The sequence below is a fragment of the Solea solea genome, chromosome 6 (genome assembly GCF_958295425.1).
Source record: "Solea solea chromosome 6, fSolSol10.1, whole genome shotgun sequence".
In the NCBI taxonomy this organism is placed as follows: Eukaryota; Metazoa; Chordata; class Actinopteri; order Pleuronectiformes; family Soleidae; genus Solea; species Solea solea.
The window spans coordinates 27195250-27210268 of NC_081139.1; the positions used below are offsets into that span (position 1 = coordinate 27195250).

Below are 15019 nucleotides of genomic sequence, written 5' to 3' on the forward strand. Positions count from 1 at the left end.
TGTTTGTGGATCTGAGGTGAACATGTCTGACTCGTCAAGTCAAACCAAAGTGGTAACGACCATTAATACTGTTTGTGTTTGTACCTTGCAGACTCGAGCCACGCGACTGTACACCCTCTTGTCCCACTGTCCCGCCTCCACCGCCTTCTCCTTGAAGAAGAAGTAAACCTTGTCATCGTCCGGACTGTGGGTGTCGGGGATGGAGAAGGAACCGACGAACTCTGGCTCTGAGAACGAGACGGGAAATTATTATTATTTATACACAAATTCTGACATAAATTCTGCAAACGAACAACTAGAACAAGGAAACGCGATAATTATGTTAAACTGAAATGCTATAATAGTGTTTTTATTGACAGCGTTTATGTAAAAATGTTCTATATCACAGACACGAGCAGCTGTTTGTCTCCAGACTTCATCACAAATCCTCACAGGACTGAGGCAGAAAAGACTCATGTCAATCAAAAAGTGGCTCTGCACCCGCCCACTACCACCACTAAACTACCACTAAAACAAACTAAAACTACTCCAAAAAACGACTAAACTACCAGTAAAACTACTAAAGCTGCTACTATTAACACTACAACCAAAACTATTACTAAACTACTAACAAACTACCACTAAAACAACTACTACAAAAAACCACTAAACTACCAGTAAAACAACAACGAAAACTAGTACTACTACTACCAATACTACTGCTAAAACTATGACTAAATCTAATACAAAAACTAATAACAAAAGTACTAAACTACCAGTAAAACTACTACCAAAACCACAAAACTACTAAAACAACTACTATTAACACGACTGCCAAAACTATTACTAAACTACTAATGTAAAGTTTTACAGTGTATGTGTAAATAATCCTGTCGGCTCGAGACTCAGGAGATTACGACGTAGAAGAAAACGTTGGATTTGCAATAATCTACTAAAGTACAGAAAAAGAAGAAAAAGCTTCTCACCGTTAAGCCAGTTGTGGTCGTACGCCTCGGTGCGGATGTAGTGCTGAGTGCTGCCCTCTATGGTTGTTCTGAAGATTGCAGCGTTGGCTCCCATGAAGTCGACGGCGGTGCCTGCGTACAGTTCCCCATCTGAGGAACAAAGAACACCATATTCACATAAACGTTATCAAAACAACAACTGCGAACTTCTGTTTTCTGTTTCTTGTCTGTCGTCTTCGTTGGTTTTTCATTAATGTGGCCTTTGAAAACGCTGTTTCTAAAAGCTGCTAAAGAAATAAAGTGATTATTATTTCTATTATTATTATTGTTAGCGGTCACAGTTTTCACACATTAAGTTTCAAAAAAGCCCTTTAAAGTTGTGAGAAGCAGACAAAAATGTTAGACACACACACACACACACACGACCTCTGATGGTAACAAATGTGCAGTTTTGCTGCTGAAGGTCAGAGTCGTCCGTCTGTCCCTGTCCACACGTCTAAAAACCTCTGTTAGAAAACGTCTCTGACGCTGATTTATCGGCGACTTCGTGGCCTCGGTGTCACGCGGTCGACGTCAGCAGCCGGGAGCGAGACAGAGGCTGGACTGTGTGTGTGTGTGTGTGTGTCTAACTGTCCTTTGTGAGGACATCTTTGCTTCTCACAACCTTAAATAGCTTTTTTGAAAGTTAAAACCTGGTTTTAGAGTAAAAATTGGCTTTATTTAGGGTTAAGTTAAGGGTAAGGGTTGGTTGTGATGGTTAAGGTTAAGAACGCTGCTGTTGTGTTTGTGAGACTCACCGGTCAGTCTGGCAGTGAACGGCTCTCTGGGACTGAAGGGACATTTGCCTTGTCCTGACTCCACTGTGTGAGACAACATGAAGGATGGCCCCTAGAGTCAGACAGAGAGACAGACAGACAGAGAGAGAGACAGAGAGAGACGGAGACAGACAGACAGAGAGAGAGAGACACAGAGACAGACAGATGGAGAGAAAGAGAGACAGACAGACAGACAAAGAGAGAGAGAGAGACAGAGAGACAGAGAGAGAGAGAGAAATAAACAGACAAACATGTTATGACTGATAAACAAAAGGTCAAAGTGTCCCCAATTTTGTCCTCAATTGTTTTGATGAACTTCTTCTGGACCAAATGTCATGATTCTATAGAAACAGTTCATAAAACCCAGAGCTGTCTGTCTGTCTGTTCATCCATCCATCCTTCTCCCCTTCCTTCCTTCCCTCATTCTATTGATCATCCTTCACCCCTTCCCTCCTTCCTTCCATCCTTCTCCCCTTCCTTCCCTCCTATCTATCCCTCCTTCCTTCCCTCCATCAATCCTTCTCCCCTTCCTTCCTTCCTTCCATCTACAGTTAGAAGCTGAGCTGCTGTGTGTGAGCCAGTAGGAGGCGACAGAGAGTTCCAGTAAAAACCCAGTTATGAGAAAATAAAAGCATGAATTTCCTCCAGCTCAGAGTTTGATTGGTTTTATTTTGAAGGAGGATCAGTGATGAACTGAATGAATGGAATAATGATGTGTAACGATGAAAGTGTTGGTCACCTCTTTGCTGTTTCCTATGTGCAGGTACGTGCACTGTGGATGAAACGCTCCGGTGCCGCAGGCGTAAACGTGCGTCTTGTTGAACGGCTGCAGCAGACGCACAAAGTTCGCACATTCACTCTGAAAACAAACCACAGCAAATTTAACGACTTTAATTACATTTAATTCATTCATTTACTGTGGAACAGATCTAAGTTTCCTTTTTGTAAGTTCGTATTCATTTCAATTCATTTCCACTCACGTCATTTCTTTCAAATGATTTTTCCGATCAATTTTATTTTACAGTTTAATGAAATAAAAACCAGAATATGTTGCTCTTGTTGACCTTTTGACACGACCGCTAATTAATCTTATTCATCTTTTTATTTTTAAGTGATTATAAACATGTATGTTCAACTTCTGTCGATAAAAATTCCTGATCAGAGTGACCTTCTGACCCCAGCAGACCTCTGATCAAAACGATTGATCACTGAACAACAACAAACGCTTACCTCAACACTTTTCCCCGCCAGCCTGCAGTGCTCCACATGTTCTCTGACCGCGGGCCAGTGAACCTGAAGGAGTGAAACACGTCCACTAAAGTTACTGATCGATCGATTGATTGATTGATTGATTGATTGAGAAAGTGGCACACAGCAAAAAAAAAGTACTTTAAAGCAACATGTAGAAAATCTTCATAGAAAGAGAAACTTAAGGAAGGAAGCTGAGCAACCATGTGTAAATAAGATCCAAAACATAGGTTAAGTTAGCCAAAACTTAGTTTCACTTAGCCAAAACGTAGCTAAAGTTAGTCAATTCTTAGGTCAAATTAGCCCAAACTTAGTTTAAGTTAGCCAAAACGTCAGTGAAGTTAGCCAAAACTTAGCTAAAGTTAGCCAAAATGTCAGTAAAATAAGCCAAAACTTAGTTTAAATTAGCCAAAACCTGGTTTAGGTTAGCCAAAACAGGTAAAATAATGTACTTTAAAGCAAAATCTTCATAGAAAGAGAAACTTAAGGAAGGAAGTTGAGCAATGTAAATAAGAACAAAAACTTTAGTTGGCTAAAGTTAGCAAAAACAGTTGAATTAGCCAAAACAGCTAAAGTTAGCCAAACCAGGTAAAATTAGCCTAAACTTGTAGAAAATATTCATAGAAAGAAAAATGTAAGGAAGGAATTAAGCAACGACATGTGAATGAGATCATGAAAAACAATGGATGTTAAATGAGTTTGTCATTTTTGGCCCACAGGTCGACCTCAGCTGTGTGTTTCAGTGACTCACCGCTCGTGCAGGCAGATCCAGGCTCTCAGGCCTCAGCAGGTAGATGTGGTCTTTACCACCGACCAGCAGCCAGCCCTGATCCTCGTCCAACAGCAGAGTCTGGTATCCACCGCCACTGACGTCCCCCATCCAGAAGATGGCAGAGCTGTTCCTGAGGTCTGAGAGGCAAAAGAAGAAGAAGAAGAAGAAGAAGAATACATTTAGCAACAGGAACCAAATCTCAGAAGAAGAAGAAGCATCTAGATTTTATAAAAACAAGGTAACTAAATGGATAGTTAAGGTTTTGCAAGTATTTTATAGTTAACGCATTTATCTAATACAAGTTTACAATATATAAAGAATGTGTTTTCCTCTTTATCTCACTGTGTGTAAATCACTCACTCTCCCACACCAAAGTCCATAGAGAAAATCAGTGATTTTAGCTCACAGTGACACAGGAGCTGCTGGTCTACTGCTGCCTCGTGTCTGAGGTAAATAACACTAATCGAAATTAGAAATGTATACATTTGAACTCACTGATGGAGGCAACAGGGGATCAATAACTCCTGTGTGTTGTGATGTTAAAATTACTGATTTTTATAATGGAGTTTGGTGTGTGTGTGTGTGTGTGTGTGTGTGTGTGGGGGGGGGGGGGTTGGTGAGTGATTTATGAAGTGACACAAACCTCAGTTTTTAATAGGTTCCTGAGTTTATGATTCCAAATACTGCAGTTGCCAGGATAGTTCAATGTTCACTGCCAAGTGGGAATTTTTTTGTTTATTTAATAGTTTTTGATGAATTTCTTCAGTGAGACGTTTATAGAGTAACTGAATCTGTAGGCTGGCCTCCAATAATATGTCACATGACTCCTTCTGTGGGGTCTCCATGATGCAAAAATATTCTTTAAAATCACTCCTACACCTGAGATACTTTTACATTTTTTTTAAATGTACTGAGTGCAGCTGCAAATCAAACCAAATAAACAAATTAACCTTGAAATTCTCTGTGTGTAATTGTGCATCAGCTGCGTTGACCTCACTCTGCTGCGGTTAATCACCTGATGAATGAGGGAAATTAACCATGAAACGCCTCCACACTGAGAGAGAGAGACCCACACTGCCGCTTCATCGAGTCTTTGAATGCAGCGCGGCACATTTTGTTTCACTTCAGCAGCGTTTAAAAAGACACCAGTCACTGCTCGTCTGACAGCGACGCAGACAGACGACAGCAGAGGTTCTTTTGTGTTAACCAGCCGTGAAAAAAAGGCAGAGCTGAAAAACAGGGACGACGACAAACGCACAACTGTCTTTAATCACTCTCAGAGCTGCTGTCAGCAAAACACTTAAGTGCTAATCTGTGTTCGACAGCTCAACGTTCTCACAGCACTCACTGATCTGTGTAAGGAAATACTGAGCTCTCAAAGTTCCACCTTTATGACCGACGTTGAAGTGGCATAAACAGACCAATCAAATTCAGCTATAAACATTTCACAGGACGCAGATTTGAATCAGTAGCATCTCGTCAATAGGAGGCACTATATGACACCGCCCGGCTGAAACTGTTTTAAAAGTTCCACTTTGTTTTACGGCCGTGTGAGGTGACTATTTACTTTCCAGGCCCTAAAAGTTAGCCAAAACAGGTAAAATGAGTCAAAACTTTGGTAAAATTAGCCAAAACTTAGCTAAAGTTAGCCAAAACTTCAGTAAAATTAGTCAAAAACTTTGGTATAATTAGCCAAAACTTAGCTACAGTTAGCCAAAACAGCGGTAAAATTAGCCAAAAACTTTGGTTAAATTTGCCAAAACTGAGCTAAAGTTAGTAAATTCTTTGGCAAAATGAGCTAAAACTTAGCCCAAACAGATAAAATTAACCAAAACTTATTTTAGGATAGCCAAACTTCAGTAAAATTAACCAAAACTTGTTTTAGGATAGCCAAACTTCAGTAAAATTGGCCAAAATTTGTTTTAGGATAGCCAAACTTTCGAAAATTAGGCAAAACTTGTTTTAGGATAGCCAAACGTCAGTTAAATTAGCCAAGACTTCAGTAAAATTTGCCAAAACTGAGACTGAAATAAAGAAAATCAGTGATTTTAGCTCACAGGGAGTTGTTGATCCACTGCTGCTTCCATCCCTATTCTGTGACTTTAGTGTTTGAATTCTTTTGTTCAAATTTACCTCAGTGACACAAAGTGACCACACGAGGCAGCAGTGGACCAGCAGCCCCTGCGAGCTACAATTACTGATTTTTACACTGGTAACATATCATGGACTTAAACAGATGTTAGTGACTGAAATCTGTTTTTCCTTGTGTCCACACGGCGGCTATGTTCCCGCTGTAAGAACGACAGCCTGAACTACCCCTTTAACACCTGAGCAGTCAAAGCTTCTACTGGGTCTGGATTTAATCCATTTTTATGGCTCCTGTCCCTCCAATCAAGGCCATGGCTGATGTTGATTGCAACTGATTGGTCGGCTCTTGATCTGGATGAGTGCTGATTGGCTGAAGGCAGGAGGTCGTGACCTCTGCAGGTCTCAGTTCAGGTGTAGCTTTTTAGTTCTGCTTCAGTTCTTTGCGTGTGTGTGTGTCTGAGGTCAGAATCACAAAGGTCAGGAGGTCACTGAGGCCACCCAGTCAGTTTGAACTTATATAAAGCGTTACTGTTACACAGGGAAGAGGCGGGGGAAATGTGAGATGAGCTGTCAATCATCCTCATTTTAATCTGGACCGCGTCGAGATGCTGCAACTGACAACAGAAACCAGCTGAAGTCACAACAGTGTTAGCCACTCAACAAAAGGCACGTACAACATCTGATACTTATGTTTTATCCACATTAGAGAGTGTTTTTGGGCTTAAAAATACAGTTTTGTGCCACTTTGTAAAGCGCTCACTCTCCCACACCAAACCCCATAGAGAAAATCAGTGATTTTAACATCACACATACAGGAGTTGTTGATCCACTGCTGCCTCCATCACTAAATTCAAATGTCTAATTTTGTCATTTTGACATTTGTAGTCCATCGTTCAGATTAACCTCAGTGACACAAAGTGACCACACGAGGCAGCAGCAGACCAGCAGCTCCCGTGTCCCTGCAGCTAAAATCACTGATTTTCTCTATGGGGTTTTGTGTGGGAGAGTGAGTGGTTTACGAACTTCAGTTTTCTGGAAGTAAAAGTTAAAAGTTACAACTCAGAGGGATTATACAGATTATGTGGTTCCGTCTCTGGCCCTTTAAATGACTTTGGCTCATAAATTGTGGTTGAAGTCAGAACGAGGATGAAACAGCTGTAAAACACAGTTTTTCTCCTTAAAACAGTAAATCTTCACTTTATGATCAGAGATCTTCATCTTCACAAAAGTTTTCAGTCTGTTTCTCATTTTAATCCTGCTCGTGTGTGTGTGTGTGTGTGTGTGAGAGACTGTGTGTGTGTGTGTGAGAGACTGTGCTGAGATAATTGCAAACATTTGTTAAATATTTCAAACAGCAATGGATTCAACACCTGTAACACACACACACACACACACACGAGAGAGGGAGAGAGAGTGTGTGTGTGTGTGTGTGTGTGAGTGTGTGTGTGTATCCATCTAAAACTCCCATTAACATCAAACATTTTTAGACGTTAACTTTGGACGAGAAAATGAAGCCAGTGAATTTATAATCTGACCAAATCCAACCTGTTTACTGTTGTGTCTGGATTATTGAGCACATGACTGATCAGATCGACACACACACGCACACACACGCACACACACACACGCACGCACACATACACACACACACTCACACACAAGAGTGCAGCTGCCTGCAGTAGAACACGCTGCTGTGTTAGTCTGAGCTTTCATGCTTCATTAAAAAGTCAAATAAACAAGAGTTTTGGCTACACACACACACACACACACACACACGCGCGCGCGCGCACACACACACAGGGGATGGTGTGTGTATATATATGTGTGTGTGTGTGTGAGTGTGTTGTCGTTGAGCAGATAAAACACACATCAGTGAGATAAGAGCTGACAGATTCCTCAGTCTTCTGCTCTGTGTCATATATTTGTGATAATCACTGCCCATCAAATACCACACACACACACACACACACACACTCTGTGTCTGCCTGTCAGTCAAATTCTGCCATGCATGCGTGTGTGTGTGTGAGCTGTTTCTCACGCCACGCAGAAAACATCTGTTTCGATGCCGATCTCTGACAGAAAGATTTATTATTTAACACAGTTTTTATATCTAACACATTTTTTAAATCTAACAGATTTTAAATCTAACACAGTTTTTAAATCTAACAGTTTTTAAATCTAACACAGTTTTTATATCTAACACCGTTTTTAAATCTAACAGATTTTAAATGCTTGGACATTAAAGTCTGGGAGGAAATGACACAGAACCAAAATGGCGTCCATCCCCTGACGTCGCCTCTGAATCCGTGACACAAAACAAACATCGTCCTCCACCCAGAACAGAAAGTGTTCGGACTGCAGGGGCCGAAACCTGAGCAGTGCCACTCCGCACTTCAATCAGCCAAACTTTAACCCGACTTTAACTTTAACACTGAAACCCGAGAAGCACGTGGACGGACGCAGCTACTGTTTCACTGAACAACAAGACACGGAGACATAAACGACATACGCACAGACGCTAATCTGCGTTTATGTTTGTTCACGTATGATGGAAACAGATTTAAAGTTTTTTCAGAGTCAGAAATGTGTCTACAAACTATCAGTGATTTAAGCTCACGGGGGACACAGGAGGTGCTGGTCCACCGCTGCCTCGTGTGGTCACTTTGTGTCACTGAGGTAAATCTGCACAAAAGATCTCAAACACTGAATTTGCAGAATAAGACATTTGAACTCAGTGATGGAGGCAGCAGTGGATCAACAGCTCCTGTGTGCTGTGACGTTAAAATTGCTGATTTTCTCTATAGGGTTTGGTGTGGGAGAGTGAGCGCTTTACAAACTCCAGTTTCCTGGTGAACAAAGACTGTGCTCGTGAAAAATAAAACCTTGTGTAAGCGTTTTAACGTTCTCCCGCCGTCGTCTTCTTCCCACACATTTCCATCCCTCTGTTCTTTGTGGGTCATTGAAAAAAAAAAACCCTCTACATTTCTCTCCACAGCCACCTCGTCCTTTCTTTCCCCACATTATTACCTCACTCTCTCACCACACTCCCTCCCTCCCTCCTTTTCTCTCTTCGTCGTCTTCTTCTCATCTCTGCCCTCGCGACGAGGACTCTCATTAAAGATGAAACCACAGGCGAGAAAAGAAAAGATTCTTTCACAATCTAAAACTTCCGCTTTACAGTTCATTCAAGATTTCTGTACAATCTGAAACAGAAGGACCACACACACACACACACACACACACAATGCATTCCCTTACCCTAACCTTAAATGTCCCTTAAATGTTGTGAGGACCAGACAAAATGTCCTCACTCTCTATGGTTTCCACTCTCTTTGGTCCTCACGCACACCCGTGCACACACACACCCGTGCACACACACACCCACACACACTCTGGTTAGGTCTCTTCAGTGACGTCTATTCATTCAGACAGACTGAACAAAGTCTTATCCCGAACCTTAACCATAGCCACAATCCAAATCCTGGTCCTACACTTTAACCAGTTCCTCATGAAATTAAGTTCTGCCTCACTAGGACCAGGTTTTGGTCTCTAGTAGGACTACTGTTGAGGACATTCATAGACGCAACGCATTCCCCTCGTCCCTTACCCTAACCTTTACCATCACAACCAAGAAAACCAGGTTTTAAACCCCCAAAAAAAGATCGTTAGTCCGACTGCAATCAAGCTAGTCTTAGTCGGACTAACATAACTGGATAATGTGATTCATAGTCCAATTACTCCTGCATGTCTACGCTTAGTCGGACTGGAATCGGACTTTCTTCTCACACACCAAAATGTCCTTCCCTGGTCTTTGACCCTGAAGTAGAACGAGACGACGTCTTTCTTCAAAAACATGACAACCACAGAGACGCGTCCATTTAATGTGTGTCACGATCGACATGAACAGCAGGAAACGAACAGAACCACAGCATCGTCCACTCTTTGTTATTCTGTGACGTAAAGGTCAACGTGCACTAGCTTATAGAGCGATACAGCGCCACCTACGGAGGCAAAGTCAGACGTACACGTAGTCGGACTCTGACCTTAGCTCGATTAAACTGAATGAATGAAAGAATGAATGAATGAATGTCTTTATTTTCGTTACGTTCATATTCACCAGGAAGTCCCGGGTCCGCATTCCGCACAGTTTCAGCTTTTTAGTCCCTAAAAATGAGCGGATGACGGAATTTATCTGTCATATCAAATGGTTACACTTCACGATTTTAGCTGGCGGTGACACAGGAGCTGCTGGTCCTCTGCTGCCTCGTGTGGTCACTTTGTGTCACTGAGGTAAATCTGAACGAAGGATTCCAAATGCTGAAATGACAAAATAACTCATTAGAACTTAGTGGTGGAGGCAGCAGTGGATCAACAGCTCCTGTGTGCTATGGGTGCACTATGGGCTTTGGTGTGGGAGAGTGAGTGCTTTACAAACTTCAGTTTTCAGATGAACAAAGGCTAGAAAAAAACCTTGTGTCAGCTTTTTAACGTTCTCCAGCCGTCTTCTTCTTCCCAAAGGACCAGCTCCCCCTTGTGGCACATTAGAAACTGCATGTTGGTGAGTTAGACAGGATTTTTGAGTCAAAAAATACATTATGACATTTCCGATGATAAATCACGTTGAATGTGAGAAACGAGACGTACAAGAATCAATCTGCAGCTGCTTTTTTTTTTTTTTTACATTCTTTCAAACACATCAAACAACCTGACACATGTTGGAATGCAGCCATTTCACACAACTCACTGCCAAGTCAAAGTGTCCCGGAGCTACATCTGCACTGAACACGTGGAACTGACACTGATCTCCTCTTCTGTGGAAATGGCCCTTTAATCTGAACTGAATCACAGAGACGTAACAGAGGTCAGAGGTGAAAGTGGCATCAGATTTGACGCATACTGTTTTTTTTATTCTTAAAACTTAACCAGGTCACTTTAGAAATGAGGTTCTGCCTCATTAGGACCAGGTTTTGGGCTCCATGAGGACTACTGGTCCTGACGAGGTCAATCAGTTTATATTCATGTTAAAAGTCCGAGTTCAGTCAGACTAAGCCAATAAGTCAGTTTTCTTAATGTCATGTGAACACGTTAGTCTGACTAAAATCGAGCTAGCCTTAGTCGGACTAACATACCGGATAATGCGATTCATAGTCCGATTTTAGTACTAAGACAATAAGTGAGTTAAAATTTAATCAGTCTTTGACTTGGCAGTGAGTTGTGTGAAATGGCCGCATTCCAACATGTGTCAGGTTGTTTGATGTGTTTGAAAGAATGTAAAAAAAAAAAAAAGCAGCTGCAGATTGATTCTTCTACGTCTCGTTTCTCACATTCAACGTGATTTATCATCGGATATGTCATCATTTATTTTTTGACTCAAAAATCCTGTCTTACTCACCAACATGCAGTTTTTAATGTGCCACAAGGGGGAGCTGCTTCTTTGGGAAGAAGAAGACGGCTGGAGAACGTTAAAAAGCTGACACAAGGTTTTATTTTAGCCTTTGTTCATCTGAAAATTGAAGTTTGTAAAGCGCTCACTCTCCCTGCACCAAAGTCCATAGAGAAAATCAGGGATTTCAACATCACACACACAGGAGCTGTTGATCCACTGCTGCCTCCATCACTAAGTTCTAATGAGCATTTGAAATCCTTCGTTCGGATTTACCTCAGTGACACAAAGTGACCACACGAGGCAGCAGAGGACCAGCAGCTCCTCTGTCACTGCCAGCTAAAATCGCTGATTTTCTCTATGGACTCTGGTGCAGAGAAGTGAAGGGTAACCATTTCATATGACTGGTTTCCATGACTTCAGAAGACATTACATTGATTTACATTCATAATGTCCGGAGATTTACTCTAATCCTAATCCTAACCCTGACTTTAACCTTAAACTAATCCTGACCACAGCCTAACTATAAAGCATGTCTTCACCTTAAAATGTAATAATTTACATTTACACAATACCAGGTATACACGCACACACATGCACACACACACACACACACACACACACACACACACACACAGTGACTGTGTAAACAGATGTAGTTCCCCACAACGGAGGTTGAGGTCGTGTCACAGAGTGTTTGGTAAATACCAGTGTGAGGTGTCAGGGTAAATCAAGCAGAACTCTGTGTGTGTGTGTGTGTGTGTGTGTGTGTGTGTGTGTGTGTGTGTGTGTCAGTACATGTAACTCATCAAGTAAGAGCATCTTTAATCAGCTGTTATCTGTAACCACTGACTCTTATCTGGTAACAAGTTAAAGATCGAGGGCGTGCACACACACACGCACACACATGCACACACACACACACACATGCACACACACACACACACACACACACTCTCTCTCTGTTTTATCTCAGGTGTGTGACAGCTTCATTAACCTCAGGAAACCTTCCTCCCTCCTCCTCTTCCTCCCTCCCCCCTTCCATCCTTTCCTTCCTTGTGGCCTGATCTTCTTTCCTTTCCTCACCTCTTTCAATTGAACCTTAAAATCATATCCTTTCTTTTAGGAGTTGTCCTCTTGTCTCCTTTCCTCCTTCCTTTCCTTTTTCAAATTTAACTATTCCTTCCTCACTCCATCCATCCTTCCTTCCTTCCTTCCTTCCAGTGATCTTCTTAAATCCATCCACCCATTTTCCCTCAGTGCTGTCTTCTCGTCTCTTTTACTTTCTTGTTTTTCCTTTTGCTTCCTCCCTCCCGTTCATCCTTCTTTCCTTTCCTCGCCATATTTTAATGGTACTTTAAAAACTCGACCTTCCCTTTAGTCTTGTCCTCTCCTCTCATTTTCCTTCTGCTTTCTGTCATCTCGTCTTCTCTAAATCTACTTACTACCTTCTCAGCAGGGGTGTCAAAGGTCAAGGTTCGACGCATGACATCACAGCGTGACAGGCAACACACACACACACACACACACACACACACACACACATAGAGTTCTGTGGAAAATAAATTGGTTTTGACAGATTCCCTCCGTGTGTGTGTGTGTGTGTGTGTGAGAGAGAGAGAGAGAGAGTTCTCGTATCCGATCCCTCTTTAGGACCTTGACCTTGTCAGGACCAGTACTCCTCATGGAGACCAAAACCTGGTCCTAATGAGGCAGCAACTTCATTTCTATAAGATGTGAATTCTCTAACTGGTTATGGTTAAGGTTAGTAATGAAGCTTGGTTAAGTCTGTCCAAATGAACAGAAGTCCATATTTGGATTTTGGAGGATTAAGACCTGGTTTAATAAGGGTTAGAATTAGGTTTAGGTTAAAGTAAGGGATTAGGGAATGCATTATGTCTCTAAGTGTCCACACAAAGAATGCAAAACCAGTATGTGTGTGTGTGTGTTCAGCAGTCAAAATCATAATTGGATGTTTGTAAGTACATTATTATGCCAGTTCATATCTGTCTGAGGAACCAGCTATCAAAATAAAGGTGTGTGTGTGTGTAATGTGTGTACCAGGTATTACTAATGTTGTGGGGACCAAAACCTGTTTACACAGTCACATTATGGGGACTTGTCCTCCTTGTGGGGACAAAAAGCAAGTCCCCATAACGTAAATTACTACATTTTAAGGTGAAGATATGTTTCATGGTTAGGTTGAGGTTAGGGTTAGGGTTAGGGTTAGGATTAGGATTAGGCCAGTAGTAATTGTGGTTAAGGTTAGAGTAAGTCTCCAAGAAATGAATGTAAGTCAATGCAATGTCCCCTCAAGTCATGAATGTCGAACATGTGTGTGTGTGTGTGTGTGTGTGTGTGTGTGCGCGCGCGTTCCCATCCCGCAGCTCCGTGTGAGGTCAGTGTGTTTTCGTTGGATTGTTTCCACATGAGCATCAGAAAACTCGCAGCAGGAGAAAACTTCTCGTCAAACACACACACACACACGCGTGCACCCCCCCCCCCCCCCCCCCCCCCACACACATCCAAAGAGACGCCACCCTCCTGTGTAGACCGATGCCTGGCGTTGGTTTCATTCGCCTTGAGCACCAGGTGGGTGGAGCTTTGCCACAATATGTCACAAAGGATTTGACAGGTGATATTTAAGTGAAGTGATTGATTCTGTTAATCTGCGAGTGACGCAGTGAACGAGCCTGCAGTGAGCTGTTGTTTTCACCCGTTCACTTTGATCTCCAGCACACGTTATTGCTGTTTAAATGTTAAAATTCACATATTCATTCAAAATTGATCTGAAAAAAATCTGGGTTTAAAATATACAGCCTTGTAGCTCAACAGATCGTCTGAAGTGATGATTGCATGATCCAGCAGAGGGCGCTGTGAGGGCAGCTTGGCCTTTAGACCCACTTTAGATCAAGTGCATCAGAAAAAAATAAGACAAAGACAGCGATGTTTTGTGGACACAAAGTGAAGCGTCCTCCTGAGTGGACAATCTCGGCACTAAAGCGGCGAGTGTAAGTATTTCTGTTTGATCTTAAATTATGCTTTTTTTTCATGTGATATTTTTTCCAGTTTGATTTTTCACACACACACACACACACACACACACACACACACACACACACACACACCGTTGTTCAGGTTAAAGGTTGTGAGTCTGATTCCTGCTCAGGTCACATGGGTCAACACTGACGCACACATGCTCTCCTGTGTATGTGTGTGTGTGTGTGTGTGTGTAATCTTGCATTTGTTGCCTCTTTAGGACATTTTTTCTGTCATAAACACTGACCAGTAGTCCTCATGGAGAACCTGGTCCTAAAGAGAGGCAGAACCTCATTTCTTGGACTAAGATTTGAAATTGTGGTTAGGTTAAGGTCAGGGTTAGTGATGGTTAAAGTTTGTGTAGTCTGTCTGTGTAGTCTGTCCAAATGAATGGAAGTCAGTGTGTGTGTGCGAATGTGTGTGTGTTTGCTGCCCTGCAACTCCTGTCTGAGCCTCCACCAAATAAAACTTTATTAGCCTCACTACTGTTAACGCTGCAGCAACAAGCGCAGCACGACATCATGAACCACAGTCTGACTTCATTAACACACACACACACACTTTGTAAAACAGTAGCGACTCCAACATAACAGATAATGTCATTAAATGGCAACCAAAAACGAAACAGTCCTTTAACTAAAATATAAATGCAGATTTATAAGACCAAAATTTTGAATTAATTCTCAGAATTCCAACTTTAATCACAGGAATCTGGGTTAAATCTCAAAAT

General features: G+C 41.9%; 1 protein-coding gene across 1 annotated transcript in view; it reads right to left on the minus strand.

Annotated features, from left to right (window-relative positions):
• si:dkey-49n23.1 (semaphorin-3D) overlaps positions 1-15019 on the minus strand; it is a 47275-nt gene that overhangs the window by 11824 nt on the left and 20432 nt on the right. Inside the window, exons 3-8 of the mRNA XM_058631978.1 lie at positions 3759-3916; positions 2990-3052; positions 2499-2618; positions 1742-1832; positions 966-1094; positions 85-227 (exon numbers count right to left, since the gene is read on the minus strand). Of these exons, the coding sequence (XP_058487961.1) occupies positions 85-227; positions 966-1094; positions 1742-1832; positions 2499-2618; positions 2990-3052; positions 3759-3916 (704 nt within the window). The remainder of the gene's footprint in view (positions 1-84; positions 228-965; positions 1095-1741; positions 1833-2498; positions 2619-2989; positions 3053-3758; positions 3917-15019) is intronic.